Source organism: Pygocentrus nattereri, chromosome 24, assembly GCF_015220715.1.
Source record: "Pygocentrus nattereri isolate fPygNat1 chromosome 24, fPygNat1.pri, whole genome shotgun sequence".
NCBI lineage: Eukaryota > Metazoa > Chordata > Actinopteri > Characiformes > Serrasalmidae > Pygocentrus > Pygocentrus nattereri.
In genome coordinates, this window is record NC_051234.1 from 13,663,585 (window position 1) to 13,691,574 (window position 27,990).

General features: G+C 37.8%; 1 protein-coding gene across 1 annotated transcript; it reads left to right on the top strand.

Moving 5' to 3' along the window:
* Window positions 1–265: 265 nt before the first annotated feature.
* Window positions 266–27,680, top strand: cdh17 (cadherin 17, LI cadherin (liver-intestine)). Its single transcript, XM_017723851.2, has 19 exons — window positions 266–347; window positions 3,861–3,920; window positions 4,626–4,721; window positions 4,823–4,960; window positions 7,052–7,190; window positions 7,303–7,461; window positions 8,776–8,934; window positions 11,275–11,474; window positions 16,414–16,545; window positions 18,367–18,517; window positions 19,652–19,867; window positions 20,614–20,690; window positions 20,784–20,975; window positions 21,975–22,219; window positions 22,371–22,501; window positions 23,684–23,908; window positions 24,047–24,157; window positions 25,327–25,443; window positions 25,580–27,680. Exons 2-19 carry the CDS (start codon window positions 3,873–3,875, stop codon window positions 25,672–25,674), a joined length of 2,631 nt encoding a protein of 876 aa, XP_017579340.2. The 5' UTR covers window positions 266–347; window positions 3,861–3,872; the 3' UTR covers window positions 25,675–27,680.
* The last annotated feature ends 310 nt before the right edge of the window (window positions 27,681–27,990 follow it).

Sequence of the window (27,990 nt, forward strand, 5' to 3'; positions counted from 1 at the left end):
TTAGTGCTGTGTCATATTGTTCTGCACTGATGCTTGGATGCGTCTTCAAACTTTGGTCAGATATTCAATTTGTCACCTTGTTTCATGAATGAAAGACCTATGTTCACACACACACACACACACACACACACACACACACACACACACACACACACACACACACACACACACACACACACAGACACACAGACACACACACAAAGAGTCCACTCCCCTGAGCTCTGGGACCATTAGATAATGATTAGGTTCAATAAAATGAGTTAAAGTTTCACTCTAGCAGGAAGCAGACCAGGCTTTGCAGGCTTCATTCTGTTAGTCCTTGGCCAGTCAAGGAGCTCTCCTGACAGGTAACTCATTATGGTATCTCAATCTTTTAATCTGTCTTTTATCCTTTCTGCTATATCAGCTCACTTTCTACTACTCCTCAAGCTATCTTAACTGAATATGCACGGAGAAATGGCATAATATCAAGGTGTGAGGTTCTGAAGTGGCAGACATGTTGTGCTCTTGGTTTGACTTTGTAGAGGTTTTAGTCAAGGGTGTTGGCCAGCTCTGGCCATGTGCCGGGCATTTAACTCAAAGACAGGTGGTCCCAGGCAAAGTCAGTTCCTGTTTTTTAAAGTAAATCTATTTGCAAAGGTGTGACTGTAACAAGCCATTTGTATTTTAGAGTCTTTAATTGAACACTATGAGATACCATCAGAGGTCATTGAGTGTGAATGATCACGGCCCGAGATTTTTTGCCTCTAGGCCTCAGCAGTGAAATGTTAATCATATGCTTCAAAATGAATTTGTAATTGTGAAATTACTTCAAAATGTGTTCTGTGCATTCAATCTGTTATATTTACTCATTTTCTAATTTTACATCTTTTATTGTCTGATTCTTGCACATTTACTTTGGTGTGAAAGATACCAATTATAGTTCATAAATATAGAAAAATGTTTGCTCTCCTTGTAATTATCAATGTTACTGATTGTCATCTCTAATCTTGGCTCATTGATCATTGATTTATCTCTCTGCATATTCTTGCTTTTACACATGTAACAGTGCGAATTAGAATGAGCTTAAGTAAAGACAGAAACAGAGGATGAAAAAAGTTATTTGGAGGTAAAGAAGGGAAGTGAAAGGAATGAAAGGTGACAGAATAGTTTCAAAGTCACCTTCCCACACTCTCGAGGTGTGTCTCCTTCTCAGTACAGATCATTGACACCGGTCAAACAGCGTTTATTACTCACTTGGCCCATGTTCTGTACAGGCCTGGACTTAAAAAGAATGACTAGAGGGCTTAGAATTTACAATATAATCTACATATTAGGTGTGGTGGCACAGAAATAGGCTCTAGGTTAGTTTTACCCATCTGACCTTAGAGGTTGGCAATGTGAATGATTTTACCGTTATTGTGATAATTATAAGATAGTATTATCATAATTAAAGCTTCCCTGAGGACATTAAGGATATCATCTGTATTTAAAGAATTATGACCAATTGCATGATTTGTTATTAAAAGAGCACATTTAGTCCTCTTTAAGTGCATTTTCTGTGCAAATTATGTGAAATGTTGAATAAAAACCATATCTGTTTCAAAATCTTGTATACATCTAAGATATTTTTGCAATATCGTTCATCCCTACCTGACCCACACAGTTCTACTCCAGTAATTTATTACAACCTATCGTTGCTGTCAGAAAAAAACCTTGTTGGGATAAAACGTTCTTACATTCAGGTAAATGAATAGTTAAACATTTGTTGTAATCATTTTGGAGATATATGGTTTGGCCTGAAAATGATTATGTATGAAAACCTGTCATTGTGGATTTTTTCTTAGACCATTTGGAAACGCTACATGCTGCATTTATGACAATGAACAAACCAACCCCTCACCAACAATTTCTAAAATTAAATTTAATCTTAAAACCCACTTATGCAATTTTCACAACGATTCTGACATTCACTGATGTTTTCTTATTTGGGATTTGCTCTTAGGTAAAAACAGAATCTACACACACTCAAGAGCACAAAAGTGCAAAGAATTCTGCGGTTTTAGGACATGTCATGGATCTGACGTGGACTTTTTCTTAGCACCCTTCTCAAGAACCAAATTAAGAAAAATCTTGCAAAGACATTGGTGAATGAGGCCCATTAAGCCTAAGTGGAGGCCTGATCTTTAATGTGTCATTGTATTATGCCTCACTCCCTTTAATGACCTCTACTGACCTCTGAAGATCATCCAGTGGCTAAGCACTAATACGTTTTGTAGTGAGTAATAACTCTTTGTGTAAAGTGACCACTATTTCTTTAAAGTTGAAATTACTGACAGTTTGCCTACAGGTGTCCTCATGCCATTGGTAACTATTCATATGGCACAAAAGCTGTTGTGTTACTGCAGCTCTCTTGTGATATCTGACTCAAACTGTGATCAGTTTGATACAAACACTAAACTCAATTTTCAAAGTCAGTCATACACTCACCTGCCACTTTATTAGGTGTTGGCCGCAACTCAATGCATTTAGGCATATAGAGGTGGTCAAGACAACTTGCTGAAGTGTAAACCGAGCATCAGAATGGGGAAGAAAGGTGATTTAAGTGACTTTGGACTATGGTTGTTGGTGCCAGATGGGCTGGTCTGAGTATTTCAGAAATTGCTGATCTACTAGGATTTTCACACACAACCATCTCTAGGGTTTACAGAGAACGGTCCGAAAATGAGAAAATATCCAGTGAGTGGCAGTTGTGTGGATGAAAATGCCTTCTTGATGTGAGAGGTCAGAGGAGAATGGGCAGACTGATTCGAGATGATAGAAAGACAACAGTAACTCAAATGACCAACCAAAATCTCTGAGGAATGTTTCCAACACCTTGTTGAAAATATGCCATGAAGAATTAAGGCAGTTCTGAAGGGAAAAGGGGGTCCAATCTTTTACTAGCAATGTGTGCCTAATAAAGTGGCCGGTCAGTGTATATGTAAGGTCACACAGACACAAAGCTAGCTTCATCTGACATTAGAACCAGCTCAAGAATGGCCAAATAACCTTTCCATGACCTTTTTCTAGGTGGTGACTCATAAAAGTTGCGCACACACAACACACAGCACAGTTGCATACAAAGAGAAAAATGCACAGACAATGGCAGATAGAGCCGAGTCACACAGTTCGTCATCAAATGTCTCTCGCCCACTATTTCGGCGTCCTTGCACTTTAATGTACAAAGGGAATACTGGAAGAGAGGGACCTGAAATACCCTCAGAGCTCCAATTACCAACCAAGATCACACATCTGGTCACCTACCACACACATGCACACTTGTTTATATAAGTGATCCCATTGTTGTTTAAACATCTACTTTTTATATTTCACACCAACATGTCATGATAAAGGGACCAATAGAAATGTTCCAAAATTACTTGGAATCAGATCTTAACATTAACTTTTTGCCTTGTCTTGTAAAGTTACTATTTTTTTGTAATGTTTTTGGACACTATCGATATGCATTAAATGTATGCAAGTACCTATAAGTACTACAAACTTTTCTAAGCTTAAAAAATAAACATGTAGCTTTTGCCATGTTGTTGGTCCCCACATTTCTCTAAATGGTCCTTGTTTTTCTCTGATTTTCCTACAAAATCAGGCCAACATACACATTTGAGCTAATGTTTACAATATATCCAATGTGCAGAGGTAATACATATTATTGCTTAAAGAAATCATTAACATAATTAAAGAAGTTATAATATAATTAAGCAGCCCAAAGCACAGACAAGCTGTAATAGTGCAGTGACATGCTGTCTTTGAATTTGTCCTGTAATTATATTATATTGGTTAATTAATCTTACTGTATGTATCATTTTCCTTCACTATTTCAGGATTTTTTTCTCATGATGGCAAAAGCGCATCTGCTGCTCTTGGCTCTTCTAATCTGCTCTGTAAGTGCTGCATATGTGTGTGTGTGTGTGTGTGTGTGTGTGTGTGTGTGGGATGCAGAGAGCAGCCTGGTTACTGACCAGCACAAACATCTTAACACCTTGCACTCTTGTGGCCTTGTTGTCTATGAATCAGTAACTGTACTAAAGTCCACACTTTATTTCTCTATCACTGAAGACTGTATTGCACCTCAGTGTTAAGCAAAATGGGGCAACGCCACTAACACTGTCTACTGCTTTGCCCATGTCTATGTCATTAAATCATATCATGGAAAATTCTAAATTAAATACATGCCATTCAACCCCAGTGCATAGGAATTAAGCTGCTTTAACAGCTATTTTTAATCCATTGTCATTGTGATAGCACAAACATACATTGACTTATATCTGCTAATTCAGGGTGTGGTGGTTTAGCTATGCCTGTTCACATCAAAGTTATATGGAGGCTACCAGTTCTGATGGCATAATACAGGACAGCCAATCAGAAAAGAGGTACTTTACATGTATCAGTGCCAAAAGCAGCCTGTTTAATAAATGAATAGATTATGACTGGTTTGATACATAAACCTAAACAAATGTAATAAGTGGACCTAAATAAAACAACAGCATATAGGCCCTTTATTAAATTGAGTGTCACTGTTAATGGACTGAGTGTTAATGAATTTTGTCAAAAGGCTCAACAATTCTAACAAGTTGTTTCTCTCACAGGCTCATGGAGCTGGTCTGGAGGATAAGAAAGGGCCACTGGACCATAAAGTTTTAGATGTGCCAGAGGCCACACCAGTGCCATTTGCTATTTTTCAGGTAAGCCATGTGAATGAGTTTACGTTATGATTTTTAACCATGCCTTGTCAACATACAAAAAAATCCTTCACTGTGATGATTGCATGTGTGTATGTGTGCAGTTTACATCCACAGTAGAAGGTGTATCATCATACCGTGTGAGTGGTGGGACGGAGGGAAAAATTAGCATATCTTCAGATGGCTGGTTGTACCTTGAAGAACCGCTGCAATGGAGCCCTGAGAAACGGCATGATCTAAATGTAATGTATACATTAAATAACACATCTTTCATTGAAGTAAATGAATGAATGGATAAGCAAATAAATGAATTAAATACATAAAAGTATAAAGTAGGGATGTACATTTCGATCAAATCTGGCTTTTGAGTAGCCATGACACCTCTGGTGTTAATAAATAATAAGATCAGTGTTGCAAAACATTTAAAGCAAGCAGAAGAATGCATTTGAAAATATGGATGCCAAGTACAATACGGGATGGTGATGACGTCTTTTCTCCTCAGAGGACGATGTGCTAGCGTCAACATGTTTGTTTGCAAGAGAAATATATTTACACTGTTTCTGGACCTAGCTCACATCAGCTAGTTAGCCTAGCTAGCGCTAAAGCCATGCTACATCTGCCTTCTTAATAACGTTAATAATTAATAACAATTAATAACATTTCACCTTTACTAAAGAGTCCCTGGCAACATGTTCACATTAAAGCACTTATGTTTGGAAGTCACGTCAAGCTGCATTATGTGATTGTTCCATCATAATGGCAGGGTTCGTTCTTTGTTTACAGGCTGCAAACAGGCAGAGATTGTGTTTTTTTTTTTCAAACTTCTCATTCTTCTGAGGGTTGCCAAACAAAATATACTGAAATTAGCCTTATTAAAATGGCTGGTATGTTCCATTGTTCTTTTAAGTAATTCAGAATTTTCAAGTCACTTGAAGCCCATCTACAGTTTACTAATCATTATTCCACTCAGCCACTGCATATTTATCTCAGTTATTGCTATTTATCTCGGTTACTTTCTGATTTATCCCAGTTACTCGCACAATGCCTTCACTTTTGGCATATTTCACTCCATTAATGGCATATTCCACAGAGACAGGCTTTTATATATTAAACCACAAAAATCCATATTAGATCATGGGACAAGTTTACACGGAGGTCAATCTAATGTTTTTAAAATAAACAAACAAATGCTAATCATCTTGCATCAGTAGCTAATGTTACTAGCCTAGTTACAGTATAATTTACTGTAATGTACATTTTAGAATATTAGGTAGAATATTAGGTCTGTTGATTGGCAGTGTCAGTGCATACCTCATAACGAAGATGAAATTAGCTAACTTCTCATTACCCAGTTACTTGTTCAACCTTAACTAGTCCAGGAGTTAGCATTTGGTGTCTATGAGATATATGTGAAGAGTTAGCTAGCTAGTTGAATTCACTAAATTGATATTTTTTAAATCTAAAGGAATAGATCTATAAAATGAGCTTCAGCTCAGTGTTTATCAGCACCCTCACTGTGATGCTTCTTATGTACTGTTAAACTAAAGCTGCTTCATAGTAGTTGAATGAAATGTCTGTTCTTCATTTCCTCAATTTTGCAAAATCAAGGAAAGCAGGTAAGAAAGGAAGATTCATTCAACTGACTGTGCTACAATGGCGGGTCACCCATATAACACTGTGTCATGAGATCACATTCCCAAGCCCTCTACATACTCTGTTAAAACATAAAAGTGGCATTTTATTGCTATCTTAGCCTCTATATGTTCTCCATCTTCCTGTGCCTGTTCGGATTCTGGCACCTTAAACAGTCAAACAAGTACTTAAGTACCCATGCACATAACTAGTATCAAGAGTATTTGGATTGAAATTTACTACTTTTCATTTAAAAAAGAATAGACAAATGAATAATTAGCTGGACCAATCAGACATTCTGTCATATAAACGTTGTGTAATTAATGTACAGTCGCATGGGGGGAAGTGTGTATGAGGGGGTGATTTAATATTTTATGTTTTATTTTTTCCAGTATGTTAAACTATAATACATACATATATATGTAATATACGTAAATAGATAATTGTGCACTACAATTATCAGAGTAATCCCATATTTAAGTTTGTTCTCTGTTGATTTTCACATAGAACCTTTCACATAGAAAAACATTTAATACAACTGAGAGTGTTCAAACTTGCACATGACTGTATCATCATTTAGAATATTTAACTGAAATTAAATCTAAAGGTGAAATTGAGATGTTATATGATATTTTCATTTAAGATTTTTTATAAGATCACTTTCCTTGCTACATGCATTGAATGTGTTTCTATTATTTCAGATAGAGGCGCTGTCAGCTGATGATAACGTCCTTGATGGACCTTACTCAGTTGTACTCCAAGTCATAGACGTCAACAACAATCCTCCTGTCTTTACTCAGAGTCAGTATAGTGGAAGTATCAGAGAGCATTCGCCTGCAGGTGAGACATACACAAACAAAATCAACCGCTTGTGATGAAAAACTAAAGAACCCAGTGCTGAGCCTTGAGGAACCCCCAACTGATGTATTCCTGTCTTCACATGGGGATGCAGGCATGCCATTTGTGCAAGTGCTTGCCACTGATGATGATGATGCAAACACACCCAATGCTCAGCTGAGCTACAGCATAGAGAACCAGATCCCCAACCCCTCTGGCCAATTCTTCTTTACCATCAACCCAAACAATGGAGAAATTTCCACCACAGAAGAGGGTAAGTGACCCAAATGAGCATGAGTATGTTATTGAGAATGATGCTGTGTGCCTAATAAGCCTGAGGCCAGTTGAGTGATGTACCTGCTTAAACATACTTCATTCAACTTATCTGTTAATTGTTAGGTTAAATAGGTATGTTTGAGCAGGGATATCACCAAACTGTGCTGGACATTGGCTTTCCAGAACTGGAGTTGGAACTTGTATATGACGCATTATTCCTAATGGTGATTTTTGCAGAGCAGCCCAATATTTTAACAATAAAATGGTTTATGGCCATTTAAAAAGATTTTAACATTTTTAAAACATTAAGCCACAACAAAGGTTATACGATGACTTACTAGGGGAAAAGTAGTTTACAAGAGAAAAGTGGAATGTGGCTCAAGCTAAAATAAGAATTTAAACTTAAATTTAACTTAAATTTTTTACTTTGAAAGTTCACATCCCTGGTCACATTAGGTATGATTCATCATACCATTTAAAACACAAAATTCTAGTTTTTCCATAATCTTATCGAACTGTGGTGACTTTTGTCCACCTCTAAAACGTCTAATTAGTTTAGGGCGGGGAAAATTAATATAGTTCTAACCAATAAGATCATGTTTCACCTCTTCCTCCATTCACCCCCACCTTTCATTGAGCAAAAATGTTTAGCTAGCTTAAAGACCCTCGCTGATACTTTATCTAATTTGAAAATACATCTTGGAACAGAAGGAGTCCGATCCATATTGACTATGAGCACAAGTCTCTGTAGTGCTTGAAGAAGAAACGGCCATACACTTCAGCAGGACCTAACAAATGCATGTGTTTGCAGTAACAACTTTCAAAATGAAAGATAAAAATGTTAAATTCCCAAAAGGTATGCAATTACTCAGAATTATATATATGATTTTCATTAAAGCAGTTAAGCATTTAAGTTAAAGACCATTTAGAAGGCAGCTGCAACAGAACATGTTTGAGTTTCACTGTTGATTTGCTGTAGCTCAAACTGTTTGAACGCATCTGTGCTGACCAGTGCAGGAGAGCGAAGGAAACAAGCAGCTTTTCTAATCAGTATTTCTCATTTTCATTATCATTCAGATTCTTTGTTAAATGTTAGTTTTTAGCACTTCCAGTTCAGTCTTTTCCTTTTTTTCAGCCAAAAGCTTTCAGCCTTTTTTTTCTTTTGGTAGTCGAAATTTCGATGCATCAATATACTACACACTATACACTTAAAAACAGTTAGAGTTAGTGTTCAGTATAAAACTGAACAGCATAAATATACATGTTAATGAGCATTTGTGCCTTTAACTCTTTAAATGTTGTGGTATTTTAGGAGCAGCTTTTCTGAGAGCCAAAACTGGAGTGATATACAGTCGGGGTGAGACCCGAGGAAGTGTTGACGTTCTGAAGAAAAAGTTTGATGAATTCTGCTCTCCAAAGACTGAAGTGCCCCTAGAGAATAACCCCTTCTTCACATGTGTCCAGCATGCTGGTGTGAACTCTCATTCACACACACACACACACACACACACACACACACACACACACACACACACACACACACACACACACACATCATATGCTGATCAATGATCACACATTATAGACACTTTCACTAATCTGTGTAATTTATAAATTTTTTATAAATCCAGTTTTTACCTGGATCTACGTCTTGGCAGTTTGTCTAAGTTCAGTGCTGCATCTGCTGCTTTGTAATAGTGTAATAGTAAGGTTCCCTGCCATACTTGATGCTGAAAAAGAGGACTGCTGGCTTAAAGTCCCTCTATTATGGAAGACAGAATGTTTCTTGCTTCTGGGTTTGAGTTAGGGCTAGGGTTAGAAAGTTTACCACTTATAAACTTTATCAGTTAAAAACTTTACAGATTTACAAATTTTACCTTTGACTCCACAACATATGTAAATTAAGTTGCAAAAAGGTTCAGTTTTGAATTCACCAAAGTAGGGATGAAACAGAATTTTCAGCTATTCAAATAGTCATGAAATTTTGGCAAGTTAGGCAAGATAGACTTTTCATATGCCAATTACTTTTTCAATGATATTATAAATTTATTATGTTCGACGTTAACATCTTTAAATACATTAATGGTCTAAGCTCTATACTCTACCAGAGGCCAGTGTAGATCCCATGTCTTACATTCAAGTCAGAGTGAGTTTCTTATCTGGTTATTCCCAAAAAATGAAATTTAGAAAATTTTGGCTATGCTCTTAAAAAAAGATGGTTCTTTAGGGGTTATTTAGTAAAGGTAGTGGTTTTATTTATAACCATGGGTTCTATTTACCAATATTTCATGCATAAATGGGTCTTTGCATAGTGAAATAGCTCTTCAAATTGACGGAGAACGTGAACTCCCCGACGGAGAATTTATGAACATGTTGCAGGCATCAAATTTAATAAGCAGACAAAAACAATACTTAATTTGTTGAAAAATTAAATATCTTGTCTTAGTGTTTTCAATTGAATGAAGTATTTACAATTAAATTCAGGTCAAAATGGATTTCTAAATCATTGCTGTCTGTTTTTTTTCCCTACTGTCCCAATGTTTTTGGAATTTGGTTTGTAAGAAAGGTTGGAAATTGGTCAGCCATAATAAATTATTACTGATCATTGAATCATTGACTATAAAACCACACAATGTTATAAGTGGACAGAGAAAATTGTAGAATATGAATCTTTTAAGTCCTGTATGCTAAAGCCATTCTCATCCACCTTAGATAGCATGTATGTTTGCGCACATACCTTTACGCATGCTCATATTTAATTTGTCTGTTTGTGATGTACATATGTCTGCATACACATACATTATGTGTTTTAGTTTGTATGTGCCTGCCCTTTGTGTTTCTATTCATTTTGCAAGTTCCTTGTGGGCCATGAGCTGTGATTAAGGGCACTGAGTTGGAGCAGTAGCAGCAGAGTTTTCATCAGGCCAGATTACAGCAGTCTCCCAGATTAGGCTAGACTTCAACCAGATTAGAACCTGAAACTTTCTCCATTCACGCTTCAGTCTGGACATGTTTGAGCAGGATAAAAAAAGTAACGCCATGTTCGCCTATAATGAGAGAAAATATTTCCTCAGAGATGCAGTACACTTAGGATTGCACTCCCTGTCCACTTTATTTGAAACAGTTTACAGGTCCACTGTAGGGGTGTACAATTACAGACTGTAGCCTATCTGTTGTTATGCACAATTTATCAGATACTTCTCTACCCCATTCATCATTGGACAGTTACTGACTGCAGGAGCAGTGACAGTGTAGCAGTGATATCAGATGTCGATATCACTGCTACAGTGCCATGAAAATGTAATTACATATTTAATTTCTTTTTATTTTTGCACATTTGTCACATTTTTTTTTCAAATCTTCGAACAAAATGTTACATAAAACTAATACAACCTGAGTAAACATGAAATACTGTTTTTAAATGATAATATTATATAAAATCCATTAATTCACACTATTTTAGAACAATTAAATCTAACAGACAAAGGATTGATTACTGCCAGCCCTGCTAAATCAAAACATCACCTAAAACTTTTCCAGCAGTGTAACGTCAGCTTAAATGTCTCACACACTGTCTCTAATTGTTTCCAATTAAGTGGCAAGTGCATGTCCAGCATTTCAAGTAGAGAAATCCAGCTCTACATTGAAATACACATAGTAATAATTTCATCGAGTAAAGTATACATAGTAATAGTTTCACAGGTAAACACTGATCATTCCACATCTACAATTCATATACTGTACTTTTAAAATACATTGTATCATTGTAAGCCATAAATTCTTTAATCTCATCTTTTTTGTGTGCACACAGAGAGCAAAAGATTTAATGCTATCCAGGACCCAGACTACACTTTGATTGTGCGAGCAGTGGATTTAGGTGGTGGAGCCCCCAGTGCTCTCAGCAGCACCACTCGGGTCAACGTAGCCATCACTCAAAACCTCTGGGTCCGCCCAAAGCCAATCACCATCAAGGAAAATTTGTTGAATGAATATCCCATGCTGATTGCTTCGGTAAGTTCTGTTTTTTTATAGAGAAAAATAGAATATCATGAACAAGAAACAAATGAGTTGCAGGCTCATTGCAGGCTGAATTAGTAGTGTATGCAACTCAGACATATACTATATACAGACGTATACTATATACTGTATACAGACAGTATATAGTATATAATTACAATATTTACTATAATTACTATACTATATACTATAATTACTGTAATTTACCAATATCTTCCTATTTTTTCCTATAATTTTTTCCTATAATTTTAAATTTATTCTTGAAAAAGGTCCTAAGAAAAAGTCTGCATCAGATTCATGACATATTTTAAAAAGCAAATTCTTCTTAAGAATGGTTGGAGAATGAGGCCCATTGAGCTTAGTTACTAAATAGTTACACCTTCCCTTAAGATGAAGTGTTGGAGAAACCAATGTAAATTTGTCATCATAACTGTGTGCAATATAATCAACATTACATGTGCAATGTTCCATGTGCAATGAGTGTAAAATATCCTTATAGTGTAAAGATATAGTGCCTTGCTATCCCTTTGCTGCTGTGGCACTGTGAACTTCCTCAGTTGTGGGACTAATGAAGGATTATATTATCTTATCTTACACCACACAGAAAGGACAAAGAGAATCAAAAACATGACCTTTTGGCTAAATAAGCTCGAAACACTAAATGCTATATGCTATGATATTACTTGTTTTTTTCAGTTTTGTTCAGTTAAATTTGTACACATTGTGTTCTTCTGTACTGGATTTTTTTATTTGCAAGTGGGTTAATAGATTCGTTCTAAACATGTTATCATCATTTTAATGTAATGCATGCAGTTACTAGTTAAAACATGACTTAAGATGTGTGGTGTACCTGAATTGAGTAAAATGCTAGTTTGAAACTATCTACTGTTAACTGAGGGCGTAGCAAAGGCTTTAAACTTAATAAACTTATAAACTTATGCAAAAATGGTGCAACCCAGTCTAGAACCACAGTACTTAAAATTTTAATGTTAATTATAAAGTGGACCTGACAAATAACAAAGAACAGTGGCTATTAAAACTGGGCCTTCAGTTCAGGCCAAATGTGTTAAAACTTGATCAAAATAGGAACAAAACACTTCTAAGACAATGCTAAGTTTTTGCTAGTGCCCCTGTGGAATACTAATAGTATGCTAGCGCAAACCTAATGCCAATTCATGTTGACATTTTTCCACATTAAACATGATCGCTTGTAAGCTTGCAAAAGACTGTGTTTTGTTTGAAGCATATAACAGACATATTAGCTCATATTTTACCCTAGGGACATCAGGTTAGAATACTGTTCATAGCTAGAGTCAATGATGTATCTGGGACTTCCAGAGGGCCTAGAGTGACATTTTTCCTTCACAAAATTGGTCCCATCCATTGTGAAACAAAATATGATTGGACTGTCACACATTTTATTAGCAGTGAATCTGACAAGTATGCCCTTCGGTTCAGCTCCTGAAGTACTAACTAGCGAGAGATCCACTGAAATACCACAAAAAATAATTTTCCCTTAGGTGTTTCAAGAATGTTTCGCTTCCAACAAAAACTTAAAAATGAAAAAAGAATACTATTGCAATAATACTTGCAAACCAGCCATTAGGGGTGTACTTTGTGTACTTCTGGTGCCGGTCCCAAGCCCGGATAAATGGTGAGGGTTGCATCAGGAAGGGCATCTGGCGTAAAACTTGTGCCAAAACTATCATGCGGATCACAAATGTGATTGCCATACCGGATCGGTCGAGGCCCGGGTTAACAATGACCGCTTCCGGTGCTGTTGACCAGCAGGGTGCCGGTGGAAATTGGACTACCATAGGTCGAAGACCATCAAAGAGGAGAGGAGGAAGGCAGGTTAGAAGGCAGTGAGAGAGAAGGAAAGGCAGGAGTGTGGAGGTTAGAGTGGGGACTCTGAACATAGGGACAATGACTGGTAAAGGCAGAGAGCTTGCAGACATGATGGAGAGAAGGAAGGTAGATATTCTGTGTGTCCAGGAGACCAGATGGAAAGGAAGCAAGGCCAGGAACATTGGAGGTGGATTCAAACTGTTCTATCATGGTGTAGAGAGGAAGAGAAATGGAGTAGGGATAATCCTAAAGGAACAGCTTGTGAAAAGTGTTCTGGATGTAAAGAGAGTCAGACAGGATCATGAGCCTGAAGTTGGAGGTTGACGGTGTAATTTTGAATGTGGTCAGTTCATATGCACTACATGTTGGTTGTCAGTTAGAGGAGAAAGAGGAATTTTGGAGTAAGATGGATGAAGTGGTAGATGGTGTCCCTAGAGAGGAGAGATCAGTGATTGGTGCAGACTTCAATGGACATGTTGGTGAAGGGAACAGAGGGGATGAAGAGGTGCTGGGTATGTATGGTGTGAAAGACAGAAATGCGGAAGGTCAGATGGTTGTAGATTTTGCAAAGAGAATGGAAATGGCTGTGGTGAACACATATTTTCAGAAGAGGGAATAACACAGGGTGACATACAAGAGTGGAGGGAGGTACACAGGTGGATTATATCCTTAGCAGGAGATGCCACCTAAAGGAGATTGGAGATTGTAAAGTGGTACCAGGGGAAAGTGTAGCAAGGCAGCATAGGGTGGTTGTCTGTAGAATGAGATTAGAAACAAAAATGTGTTGGGTGTTTCGTCTGGTCAAAGGAAAGAGTACAAGGAAAGTTGGTGGTGGAATGAGGAAGTCCAGGAGATTATTCAGAAGAAGAAGGCAGCTAAGAAAAAGTGGGATAACCAGAGAGATGAAGGAAGTAGGCAGGAGTACTGTGAGGCTAGTCGCATAGCGAAAAGAATGGTGGCAAAGGCAAAGGCTCAGGCCTATGATGAGCTGTATGAGAGGCTGGACAGTAAAGAAGGAGTAAAGGACTTGTATCGTTTGGCTAAACAGAGAGATAGAGCTGGAAAGGATGTACAGCAGGTTAGGCTGATAAAGGATAGAGAGGAAAATGTACTAGTGAGTGAACAGAGAGTGTTGGTTAGATGGAAGGAGTACTTTGAAGAACTAATGAATGAGGAAAACGAGAGAGAGAGGAGGACAACGGGGGGAGAGATAGTGGATCAGGAAGTGCAGAGAATTAGTAAGGTGGAAGTGAGGGCAGCTTTAAAAAGGATGAAGAATGGAAAGGCAGTTGGTCCAGATAACATACCTGTGGAGGTATGGAGATGTTTAGGAGAGAAGGCAGTGGACTTTTTAACCAGGTTGTTTAACAAAATCCTGGGGAGTGAGAGGATGCCTGATGAGTGGAGAAGCAGTGTACTGGTCCCCATTTTTATGAACAAGGGTGATGTGCAGAACTTTAGTAACTACAGAGGTATAAAGTTGATGAGCCACACCATGAAGGTATGGGAAAGAGTTGTTGAAGCAAGGCTAAGGCGAGAGGTTCAGATCAGTGAGCAGCAGCTTGGTTTCATGCCCAGAAAGAGTACCACAGATGCAATTTTTGCGTTGAGAGTGTTGGTAGAGAAGTACAGAGAAGGTCAGAAGGAGCTACATTGTGTCTTTGTGGATCTAGAGAAGGCATATGATAGGGTGCCAAGAGAGGAACTGTGGTACTGTATGAGGAAGTCAGGTGTAGCTGAAAAGTATGTTAGGGTGGTGCAGGACATGTATGAGGATAGTGAGACAGTGGTGAGGTGTGCAGTTGGAGTGACAAATGGTTTCAAGGTGAAGGTATGGTTACATCAGGGATCAGCTTTGAGCCCCTTCTTGTTTGCAATGGTGATGGAAAGGTTGATAGATAAGGTCAGGAAGGAAGCTCCATGGACCAAGATGTTTGCAGATGATATTATAATCTGTGGTGAGAGTAGAGAGCAGGTGGAAGAGCATCTGGAGAGGTGGAGGTTTGCACTGGAGAGGAGAGGAATGAAGGCCAGTAGAGACAAGACAGAATACATGTGTGTGAATGAGAGGGAGGCAGGTGGAAAGGTAAAGATACAAGGATTAGAGGTCGTAAAGGTGGATGACTTCAAATATCTTGGGTTAACCATCCAGAGCAATGGACTGTGTAGAAAAGAGGTGAAGAAGAGGGTGAAGGCAGGATGGAGTGTGTGGAGACGGTGTCAGGGCTGATGTGTGACAGAAGGATAGCAGCAAGAGTGAAAGGGAAGGTTTACAAGACAGTAGTGCGTCCTGCTATGATGTATGGTTTGGAGACTGTGGCTCTGTCTAAAAGACAGGAGGCTGATCTGGAGGTGGCGGAGATGAAGATGCTGAGATTTTCATTGGGAGTGACAAGGATGGACAAGATTAGAAATGAGCAGATCAGAGAGACAGTGAAGGTGGAGCAGTTTGGAGATAAAGCCAGAGAGGCCAGGTTGAGATGGTTTGGACATGTGTTGAGGAGGAATAGTGGATATATTGGTCAAAGAATGTTGGAGATGGAGCTGCCGGGTAGAAGGAGAAGAGGTAGACCTCAGAGAAGGTTTATGGATGTAGTGAAGGTGGACATGGAGATAGTTGGTGTAAAAGTAGAGGAGGCAGTGGATAGGGCAAGATGGAGGCAGATGATCCGCTGTGGTGACCCCTAAAGGGAGCAGCCAAAAGAAGAAGATTGCAATAACACTTGCAGTGTTTATATACAACAAGCACAATGTTTTATTCTGCTTGTTTTAATGATTCTTTTAATGGTTATTCTAAATAACTAAAGATTGCAGACACATATTTTTCATTTTAATTAAATTGTCCCTAAGGATTCCCCAATGGGAAATAAAAGGTTTAGCAAAAAGGTTCTTAACTTTTTAAGTTTTCTTAACTTAAGTTTTAAGTTCATTCATATTAATGTAATACATTTCCCTTCTAATCATTTTGAAACATTTTTGTTCATGGAATTTATAACATATAGATGACAGCTGGCATTTTCAAGTGGTGTAAAAAAAAATGTAAAAATAAAATTATGAGGTTTTGATATATGTGTGTGTTTTGTAGGTGCGCTCTAATGACCCCAATGCACTATACAGGCTGGTGCAAAATGAGAACGAGATTCACTTTCCATTCACTATCAATGAAGATGGAGCCATATTTGTTACTGAGCCTTTGGACAGAGAGCAGAAGGACAGGGTAAAGCGTAGCTGCATACACACAGTCTCCCGTTCAAAACAATAGTTTCTATGTAAAGGAAAATCATTGCCATTGAATTGATCTAGTTAACTCAGTGCTAAAGATGGCATAACAATACTTTCCCATCACAGATACTGAAACCTTGGGTATTGGCCAATAGCAATAGAAATGTAATATTTTAACTTTTAATATTTAACTCTTTCTTCAGGCCCACTAGTGGGCATTCTGTTGGCAGCAGAGATACTTTTAATAAAATCAAATAAAATATACTTTCCCATGACTGTTATCTGATTTACTATGGACAATGAAACTGAAACACCTGTCATTTTAGTGTGGGAGGTTTCATGGCTAAATTGGACCAGCCTGGTGGCCAATCTTCGTTAATTGCACATTGCACCAGTAAGAGCAGAGTGTGAAGGTTCAATTAGCAGGGTAAGAGCATAGTTTTGCTCAAAATATTGCAATGCACACAACATTATTGGTGACATCCCAGAGTTCAAAAGAGGACAAATTGTTGGTGCACGTCTTGCTGGCGCATCTGTGACCAAGACAGCAAGTCTTTGTGATGTATCAAGAGCCACGGTATCCAGGGTAATAGTTCGGGTGCTTACCGGGATTGTATCCAAAAAACATAAAACCATGGCTGTCCAAATCACAGGCAGAATTAAATCTGCACCTCAACTCTCCTGTCTCCACCAAAACTGTCCGTCGGGAGCTCCACAGGGTCAATATACACGGCCGGGCTGCTATAGCCAAACCTTTGGTCACTCGTGCCAATGCCAAACGTCGGTTTCAATGGTGCAAGGAGCACAAATCTTGGGCTGTGGACAATGTGAAACATGTATTGAGTCCACCTTTACTGTTTTCCCCACATCCGGGAGAGTTACAGTGTGGAGAAGCCCCAAAGAAGCGTACCACCCAGACTGTTGCATGCCCAGAGTGAAGCATGGGGGTGGATCAGTGATGGTTTTGGCTGCCATATCATGGCATTCCCTTGGCCCAATACTTGTGCTAGATGGGCGTGTCACTGCCAAGGACTACCGAACCATTCTGGAGGACCATGTGCATCCAATGATTCAAACATTGTATCCTGAAGGCGGTGCCAGGTATCAGGATGACAATGCACCAATACACACAGCAGGACTGGTGAAAGATTGGTTTGATGAACATGAAAGTGAAGTTGAACATCTCCCATGGCCTGCACAGTCACCAGATCTAAATATTATTGAGCCACTTTGGGGTGTTTTGGAGGAGCGAGTCAGGAAACGTTTTCCTCCACCAGCATCACGTAGTGACCTGGCCACTATCCTGCAAGAAGAATGGCTTACAATCCCTCTGACCACTGTTCAGGACTTATATGTCATTCCCAAGACGAATTGACGCTGTATTGGCCGCAAAAGGAGGCCCTATACCATACTAATAAATTATTGTGGTCTAAAACCAGGTGTTTCAGTTTCATTGTCCAACCCCTGTATATATATATATATATATACACACACACATATGAAATACTGGCAGACATATTTTTAAAATGGGCCTAAATGTGTGTGTGTGGGGGGGTCATATTACTATAAGGATTAGGATGACATAGAAAGATTACATAGTATGAATAGAAAGATTGTATTGTTCATTCTAATCTCCAGTTGATCTCTAGTACAAGATATACTTTTATCTAGTTAATATTTAGTGCTGTACACACTTAATAATATTTTTTGCAAATGTGAAATAATGTCTGATAAATGGGTTTCTAGTACTGAAGCAAGTGAGGGGTGTAAAGTCATCTGCATCCTGTAACTTTGGATGTGTATGTTTGTGAATTAGTACATACTGGTGGTGTTGGCAGAGGATGATCAAGGTGTTGAGCTGGAGACTCCCATGGAGATCCAAGTGAAGGTGGGGGATGAGAATGATAGCCCTCCTGTGTGTGCAGAAGCTGAAAGTATATTTGAGGTGCAGGAGAACGAGATAGTGGGTAAGACCTCATGAATTCTTACACACTCCACATGCAAACTCAAGTATCCATAGTGCTGGTTTGTCATGAAAATGTGCCTTTTCAAAATAAAAGTGGCATGTATGAAGCCGTTTACTAGTAAAAACCTGAACTGAAAATATCTGTAATGCAATGTTTACTAATAAAAAGTCCAGATATTAGATAAAGTCTAATGATATTTTTAATGATAAAATCAGGTCTACATAACTAAAAAGCCAATTCAACTAGTTATTTTGACAGCATGTCATATTCTTTGTGTAATTTAGACTACTCATATGTTGCCATGCCATGTTCAGTTTTACTAGATGGAATCTCATTTGCTCTTATCTATAAAATAACTTTAATGATAATATTTAACTGTAACTTCTGTATTATCTATACAATATGAATTGAGTTGCACTATGTAAGTTTTGGGGAATGTGAATTGGAGACCTCGCTGGTGAAAATGTGTAACTGCATACAATATGCATAGAACATTTTGTAACGTTGCGCTTCGGACCCCTTCTCTGAGTGGATGTCTGATATTAGTGAGTGTTTAAAGTGTGTTCAAAGACAAACTTGATGAACGACATTTCCAGAGGATGTGAATGTATTATTTTGTTTGTCGTTTGTGTAATATTGATTTTACCTTTAAGACCTAACACAGAGCCAGATTTTCTTTTTGAGCCTGTGTGCATGATGTTAGCACATAAAGGTGACATGATCTGAAAAACTTCAGTAAGATCCAACTCTACAGGGTGACTTGCAGCAGAACACGCATACCATGTTTTAGTGTGTGTTGCTTTTCTCCTAGCCCAATGATGCTGCTTCTTTCAATTTACCAAAAGAATCTTATACAGAAAAGCTTCACGTTTTTACTACAAGTTAGTTGAATATTGAGTTGACTGAACATCTAAAATAAAACAGAATCTAATTTACTTTCTATAAACATATTATTTTAAGTTTAATTAAGTCAAAAATTTAAGGCAGCCTGGAAACTAACTTTTTAAGTTAGCACCAATATGTATTCAAAACAATGTACTTTTATTTTTTGGAGGGGTTATACTTCATATTTTTTTATGTCTATCTGCTAGCAGTACATCCGTAGCAATGCTGTTTCTGTTGTGTGTTACTTAGGTAGCCATATTGGTGATCTGTTGGTTCTTGATGCGGATGAGGAGAACACACTCAACTCACTGCTGAGCTACAGACTTTTGAGCCAGAACCCCGCCAACCCTTCTGAAGGAATGTTCTCCATTGATGAAGCACAAGGGAAGATCCAGGTGGCCAAACACAACTTCCGTAGAAAGGACGTGCCAGAATATCAGCTCACGATTGGAGTAACTGATGGAGGTGAAGTCACACTCATAAATAGTACCATATCATAAACATATACCATCTCCAGTGGTATTCTAAGCATTCCATATGCTGTTATGGTTCACCGTATTTATGCATCAACTGTTAAAACTCTGAACTACACTCTCCAGCTAGTTTATTAGAAATACTCATATGTAGGTCCACCTTTTTGGTATACAGTTACAGACTAGCCATCCTTTACCCCAGAGGTCATCAGTTCCTATCTATTGTAATCATACACCTAAACAGTGACTTATGAGGTAGGTAGAGCTCATTAGGTAGCCACTGAGTGAAAGTACAAGGTCCAAAGTTTATTTAAAGTGCATTTAGACTGTCTATTTTATAAATGTTTATATAGTTTACATCAGAAATCTTCAAATCTGGACCTCTAGACTAGTTTTCAGTTCTAGATTTTGTAGTTATTGGTAGGTCTGCCAATTGGCAGCAAATCGGTTAGCAGCAGGTTAGTAGCAGGTCAGCTACCAGTGATGACAAATTACAGAATCGGAAGCTGGATTCTAAGTTGGAATTTGAAGACTGCAGGGTTTATAATAGTGGTAGTTCAGCGGTAATTCAAGACTCTGGATTATCATCAAAGAAGACAGACAGACCCGAGAAACCCACTTTTAAGGAGTGAATGCCATGTTTATCCTTCAGCAAAGTCTGAATAACCTTAGTGTATACCAGAGATGCAGAAGTATAAAAAACCCTATTTGTTCATTGTATTTCTTGCTATTTTCCAGTTCACAGTACAGAGTGTAATGTTGTCATCAAAATCATCGACATCAACAATGAGATCCCCATCTTTGAGAAGAATGATGTAAGTATTTTCAACTTCCTTGTTGTTTTTGCTTCGCTGTAGTTTATCAAATGGGTCTGTCTTGACTGACTGTGCTTTCTGACCCTGGTGCAGTATGGGACATACAGTGTTCCAGAGGTAGCAGACGTGGGCACCACTCTCCTGACCATTAAAGCTACAGACGCTGATGATCCTGGCACAGGTAGCTCCAGGGTGGAGTACCATATCTCTAAAGGAGACCCAGACAAATTATTTGCCATAGAGGTTGACGATACCACTGGGGAGGGCAGAGTCTACATTGCACAGGTAGTGAAACTACTCACAAAACCAAACTCAGGGTAATAGATAGCAATGTCCTATGAAAATGTACTGATAATTAGCGCTGGGCAGTACTAAAACATTCAATATTGTGATATTTTTTAATACATCATGGTATGACTGACAGCAGGTGATGAATAAGTTTGCAGTAGTCAAGTTAATGACCCATGCTGCTTCAGAACCATTCAGAACAGTGAATCATATCAAGCTATCATGTTAATAAGACTGTCTTTTAGCATAGAGGGAACATTACTTTGGCCAAAATGGAATATTTAACCATTGCTGCATCATGCTTACTCCCATAGTACAGCCCTGCTAGCAAAAACAGCATATTATGTATTTTGAATGCTGGTATGCTGGTAAGCAGTAATGCAAATGAAACTTAATATGCTGATCACCAGCAAAACCAGCATATGTTGTGTTTTAGATGCTGGTATGATGATCACCCATAGTTATGGGTGCAGAGCTAAACCAGCACCAGACCAGGGCTAGACCACCAGATCAGATTAGACCAACATGGTATCTTTGTTTTTTTGTATTTTTCAGTGCTGCAGTCTAGAGTGAGACCATGAACCCCCCCTTCAGAAAGATTTGACAGATCTTCAAGATTTTAGGCTAGTTAGCTAGGTAGCTTACCTCATTTTAGCTAGGAAAAATGGCAAAAAAAAAAAAAAAAATATATAGAGACCAGAATGTGCCTTTCACTGACTAGATAGCACATTTCCAGAAAGGAAACTTGCTATTAATTTATTTTTATGTATTTTGAACCATAACTTTTTTAAGATGGCAACTTTGATTGTACATTGTTATTGAATTATTTGATTTGTTTAAAGCTATGATTTTCATCCCATTCTGTATTTCATCCATGCTGTAGCTTAACTTTACAAATTTGGCAAAGTAATGAAAGTTCCATACAGCCTCCGCACTGACTGTAACTGATTTTCCATGCTCCTTGTCTCTTTTGCCCTTTCTCTATTTCTCTCTTAGCCTTTGGATTATGAGGTTCAGTCTATCTACCAGCTTCAGATTGACGCCCGTAATCCCGAGCCCCTGATCGAGGGAGTGGAGTACAATGAACATTCCACTACAGTCGTGGTCATTGAGCTGGTGGACGTGGATGAGCCTCCAGTGTTTACTGTGGACATACTGAACATCAACGTCCCAGAAAATCTCACTGTAGGAACTACCCTCTTGACAGCTGATGCCAAGGACCCAGATGGACAGAAAATTATGTAATAATAATACTCTCATTTGATTACTGTAAAAACAACTTTTTATTCACTAGTGTCTGCCATTAGAGCACATTTGGGTACTTTGATTCTTTCAATATTAAAAGCCCATTGAAGAGCTAGTTCTTATGTGTTTATGGGTACTTTGCGACAGGTTCAAGCTAGAGGGTGATGAGCAGGGCTGGTTCGAAGTGGATCCTGATTCTGGAGAGCTGAAGACTAAAGCAGAGATGGACAGGGAAGTGGTAGACCAGCTCAAAGTCCGGATCATTGCTTATGAGACAGGTAGGAACAGGGTTAATGAAACTAACGAGAAGGCCACAGCATGTTATTAAGGGATGCTTCTAATAGATAAAAGGTCATTGTCTCCTGCACTGCCTTGTTCCTGTGGTCTTTGAATAATCAGTGTTATCCTGAAAGGGAATTCCATCCTAATTTTTAAAAAAATCTGTATAATTTAATTGTTAAGTTAAAAAAGTCATTTAATTTAGAGTGGTTTCATTTAAAATAGAGCACTGTGGAAAAACTTACCAACGTCCTTTAGTGGTGATAATACAGGCCATTGGTTGCAAGCCATTTAATTTACCATCCAAGACGACCAGTGAAACTACACGTCTTTTGAGATTTAAATACAATGTTGATTATATGTAAAATAAGTAATGATGATAGGTAAAATGGTAGTAAATCTGAAATGTTTTTGAGGACTTTAATCAACATTTCATGTAAATCTCAGAAGATATGTGTTGGTTCAGTGGTTATTTTGGACCATGAACTACACTCTCCACCTACTTTATTAGAAATGCCTATCTTGTAGGTCCACCTTGCTGGATTAGCAGTACAGATTAACCATTCTTTACCCAAATGATCAGTTCTTATCTTTTGTAGTTGTACACATATGCAGGGACCTATACTTCTCTGCTATGAATGCATTTAAGAATACATTTTAAGCAATAAGCTATCCTAAAGACAGTGTCTCATGCATTATTCAGCATATTAATTAACCATTTCATATTAGAGCCTTTAGAGGCAATGAATGCTCTGGGCGTCTGATTCCAATCACCTCTGCTGCGGACAATTCCGACTTGGTGGGTTTCTCTAGAATGGAGCATTTCACTTCAAACCACTCTGAATTGCATTGTTTGCGTCTTAACAATTTAATTAGGGAGAAAAGTCAAAGCAACATTTCATCTGAAAAGTGGTAATGTTGCTGTTAGCAGGACATACTGACCAACACTTTACATAACTATCCACTAAGCATTTTAGGCTAAACTATTGTGTTAATCTGACTTATTTGATTGAACTTTAATGGACAGAGGTGCTTCATAAAATTCTCATTTGATTTCTTATTGTGTATATATTTGATCTATATCACATTTCTTATTTTATATTTATTTTAAATTATATGACAGATCAATAATCTGTTTGTCTAAATTGAATTTGAATGTTATTGTCTTTGTGCCCTATCAGATGGTCAGAAGCAGGAAACTGAGAAAGAAGTGTCAATCCAACTGTTGGATGTGAATGATAACTTCCCTAAGCTGCAAAAGACTCAGGGGTTCATGTGTGTGAAGAACCCGACCCCCTTGGTGCTGACCGCTGTGGATGCTGATGCACCACCCTATGGAGAGCCCTTTACCTTTGCACTGCAAATGGCCCGCAAGTCACCCAACTGGGAGATCACGAAAGTAGACGGTGAGCAGCCTGTAAGCTTAGCTAGCTAACTAAACTATGCTACTGCTAATGTGCCAGTGATAAAACGCAGAATGAGCAGCTCGGTCAGTGATACTAGACTTGCGGAAATGAAGAAGTCTGCTGTTTTGTGTTTTGTAGGAACCTCAGCTAAACTGGTTCTAAAGAAGAAGCCGGCTGTTGACCAGACTTGGAGCATTCCTGTCAACATCAAAGACAACGCAGGCATGGGTGTTACACAGAAGTTTGAGGGTAAAAAAGCTTTATTTCTTTCTTTCATGTTTAGAATTGCTCTCTGCATCTTTCATGAACAATATCACAAACAAAATGTTATATATGTGTATCATATCTACTGAAGCCCTGAAAGGCCAGGGATTTACACATTTTCTTTACACTGTTTTCTGTGAAAATGAATAAATTTTATTAGAATGGAAGTTTAAGTTATTTATGTCTTAATTATTGGATAACAGATCTTGTTTTTTTTTTCAAGATAATGGATTCTTGAGATGTGGAGACTTTGTGTGTGATGTGTTTTCCAAGATAATGACATCGTCCATTTCAGCTCAAAAAACAAAAAGTTGTTTTCTAGAGAAATCAAGATAGAAGGCCTGCAGTAACCTAAACCTTTAGTTCAATATGCAACAGTTAGTTCAATACATATTCAGAATGGAACTACCTTGTTTTCCTGTCATCCCAAAATGTCCTGAACTTGTGAATACAAAGATCATGAAGAAATTGTCCCATTATCTCAGGAAAACAATACTTCTTATTACATATGATATGATGGTGTGATAAAGCCATGTAACTCAAGACTACAAATGTTGTGAGTGGTGCAGTACAAAGGAAAAGTTACAGTAATGTAATTACTTTTTCCTGTCACAAAGTAGTGTAACACATTACACAAAATGTTTATAATACCAGTACAGTTACAGACATAATAAGATTTTTGTTACTCATGTTATGTCTCTAAGAGAACAATATTAATTACACACAATGCATTTTAAACATAAATTTAGCCTGTGTATTATCTGTGCCTGTTATGTTATCTGGGCATAATTGTACATAACAGTGAGTGCACACCATAATTCAGATGTGCAGTCTGAGAATCTAACCATGCAAAATATGAAACTGATGCGTAAGATCAGCTCACACAAACGACTCATATTTAATCAATATAATGTGCTGTGTTTTGTTCAGAGCGAAGGTAGAAATAGTGAGATTATGTTTTTCCAGGAAGAAAAGTTACATTATGGTTTAAGGGAAATAATTAGTCATTTGTAACTTCTTAAGAACACCTCCTTAACTCCTTAACACTGGTTATCATTGGAAAAATGGAGCAAATAAGATGTGTGAATCCACTTTTAAGGCTTCCGTACTGTATCTGTACTCATGTTTGTCTTATCCCCTGCTCTCTTTCTCAGTGCGAGTTTGTAACTGCACTGAGTTGGGCTACTGTTACATGGAACCGAAACCTCATGCCTGGAAGTTGGGCGTATCGACCACAATTGCCATTCTGGGAGGAGTTTTGGGATTTATCAGTAAGATAAACGATATACGCTAGATATGTACTGCACATGTATGTGTGCAGACTGCCTAGGCCAAACTTATATGAATCAAACTTGTAATATTGTTTGTGAGGTAGAGATTGCAATTAACATTTCTATTGTTTTGCAGTCCTGCTCCTGATTATTGTAATTTGCCGCATCAAGAAGAGGGACAAGAAGGAGGAGAAAGTCATGGCTGATGGAGAAACTAATGCCATGCTCTAGAAGCCGTGTTCTGTTGAGCTCTCCCACATGTGGTTTATTCAATTCAGATGCAGACCGTTCAGCCTCCATTCCAATTTCTGAAATTCATGAAACAGACTGTGCCTTTTGACCTTGGAGGATTTTTTTTTTTTGAATTGGCAGGTAATATTTTTATGCAGTGTTGTTGCAATTTGGAGGTACTACTTGTAACTTATTATCTGTGAGCATGGCCATGTTCCAGCACAATTGTTCCAGCACAAAATCTTCAAAGATTGTCTTCACCCCAAGCCAGAATAACTCTCCCGGTGGCCTTGCTGTTTTGTTAAATAATAAATGGTTTAGATTTAATTAAAAAAATGTAATCTTTTAGGCATAAATACATCTATACAGCATCACATCCACTATGACTATGACTTTGTATAATCTCGACCAAATTACACCTTAACCAGTCTCTTGGATGCATGAATCCCTGAGCGCATGCATGAATCTTACAGCATACAGCCAATGAGTTAAAATATTCTATAAAAGTCAATCAGATACTTTTTAAAAACAAAAAATCATTCTTCATAAATTGCAGGAATCCAATACAATAATTGCTTTATATTTTTAGTTCTTCTGTTGAAAAGCAATATTATTTTTTGATTGGCTGTTCAGCCTAAACATCATGAAGAGGTTTTTAAGAGGCTGCTGTGGCATTTTGTTGTAAGTGTGTTAAGTCATGTGTACCATAAAATAATCCAATTACTGATTCTGCAGCAATTTGCTAAAATGTGACCTCAAAAAGGAAGGTTGGCCCTAATTGGTCCAGGAACTGTTTATGATCTATAATCCCGAACTTAACAGGTTAGATGTGCCGTTTAGAGTTTTTTGGCTAAACAAGCATCCCTGCTTTGTGAGACAGGCCCTTGATTTAGCTCCATCTCCATAACACTCCATCTGCTTACCAAATCCTATCTCTCCATCCATATTTCCCCAGCTAAGAAGCCTGCACTTTTAGCTACTGATGATTTCGTTTGTTGATTTTCTGAGTATGAGTGTGGTCAGTGCAGGTGTGTGCTGCTACATGCTCTGTTAGTCTGAATGTGATGAGCGCTTTGCTGTAATGCTAGAGAAACGCATATTTATTCTCATGACCTACAATCAGTTCAAAGGTACATTCAATTTTGTAGCTTGTCCTTTTGCCCAAAGATCTCTTGTTCAGCTCATAGTTGTTTATTTTAGAATGGAAAGAAAAGTAAAGCTTTAATACATAAAGTGCTAGTTTTTCATTCTGTTAATAAACTTCTCATTTAAATTAGAATGTTTAAATGGTTACAGTGTTATTTATATGAAGGTAACCATGGTTCCATGTTTGCAATTCCAAAAAAAAAAAGTTGTAACACTACCTCCTAAAATTAAAGGGTTCTTAAGAACTATGCAACAGAAGAACCACTTTTGGTTCCCTAAAGCTTCTTTCAGTCTATGGCCATTCACAGAGCCATTTTTTTGAGTTGTGTGAGTGTGAAGAATGTTTTCAAAGGTTAAAGATTATCTGCATAGTGTGAAGGTTCTATACCAATTAAACTTTTCTCCCGGAATTGTATGTCCAAGCCAAGAACCCTTTAGGAACCTTTATTTTTAAGAGTGCTGAAATAGTATTACTATAATATAACTTTTATGTTATATTATTTGATCTATTCACTGTTGCCTTGCTTTGTTAATAGCGTGATGAAAATGTAGATACAGGATGAAAACTGTAGGATGTTCTTATATAGTGTGTTTATATTCATGTCTCTCTGTCATAGCAATGATGCACTTCAATCCAAGTTGTTCCCAACACATGGTATCCCTGTTTCCCCAACCATGACATCCAGGGGGTCTGTCCTAGGTTACAATGAGTGATTTAAGGTCTAGTGCTCTTATTAGTGCAAACTGACATGTATTATCACATAGGTTACCAGTTTGAAACATGATTAAGAAATTCTGGCAATAAAGCAGAGAGGTCCAAGAGCCATTAACTTTATCACTGGCCCTCTATCTTTTCCATGGTTTACGTCTTCACTCGTTTCTCAGCAACACATTCATGATTATAATCAAGACATTAGCACCAAGTGTCAGAGAATGTCCTACTACAGTATTGTAGGGCATAGACATCCACCACACAACCTCTAATAAAGATATATTTGTTAATAATAATAATAATAATGTAGGTTATATATCATTATTATTATTATTATTATTATTCACATACAAATCAGAATAGTTATAGTCATAAATCCCAAGATTTGCTCACAAGATTATTTACAATAGTAATAATGTAGGATTAATAGTTAATATTGAATACCAATTGTAGTAATG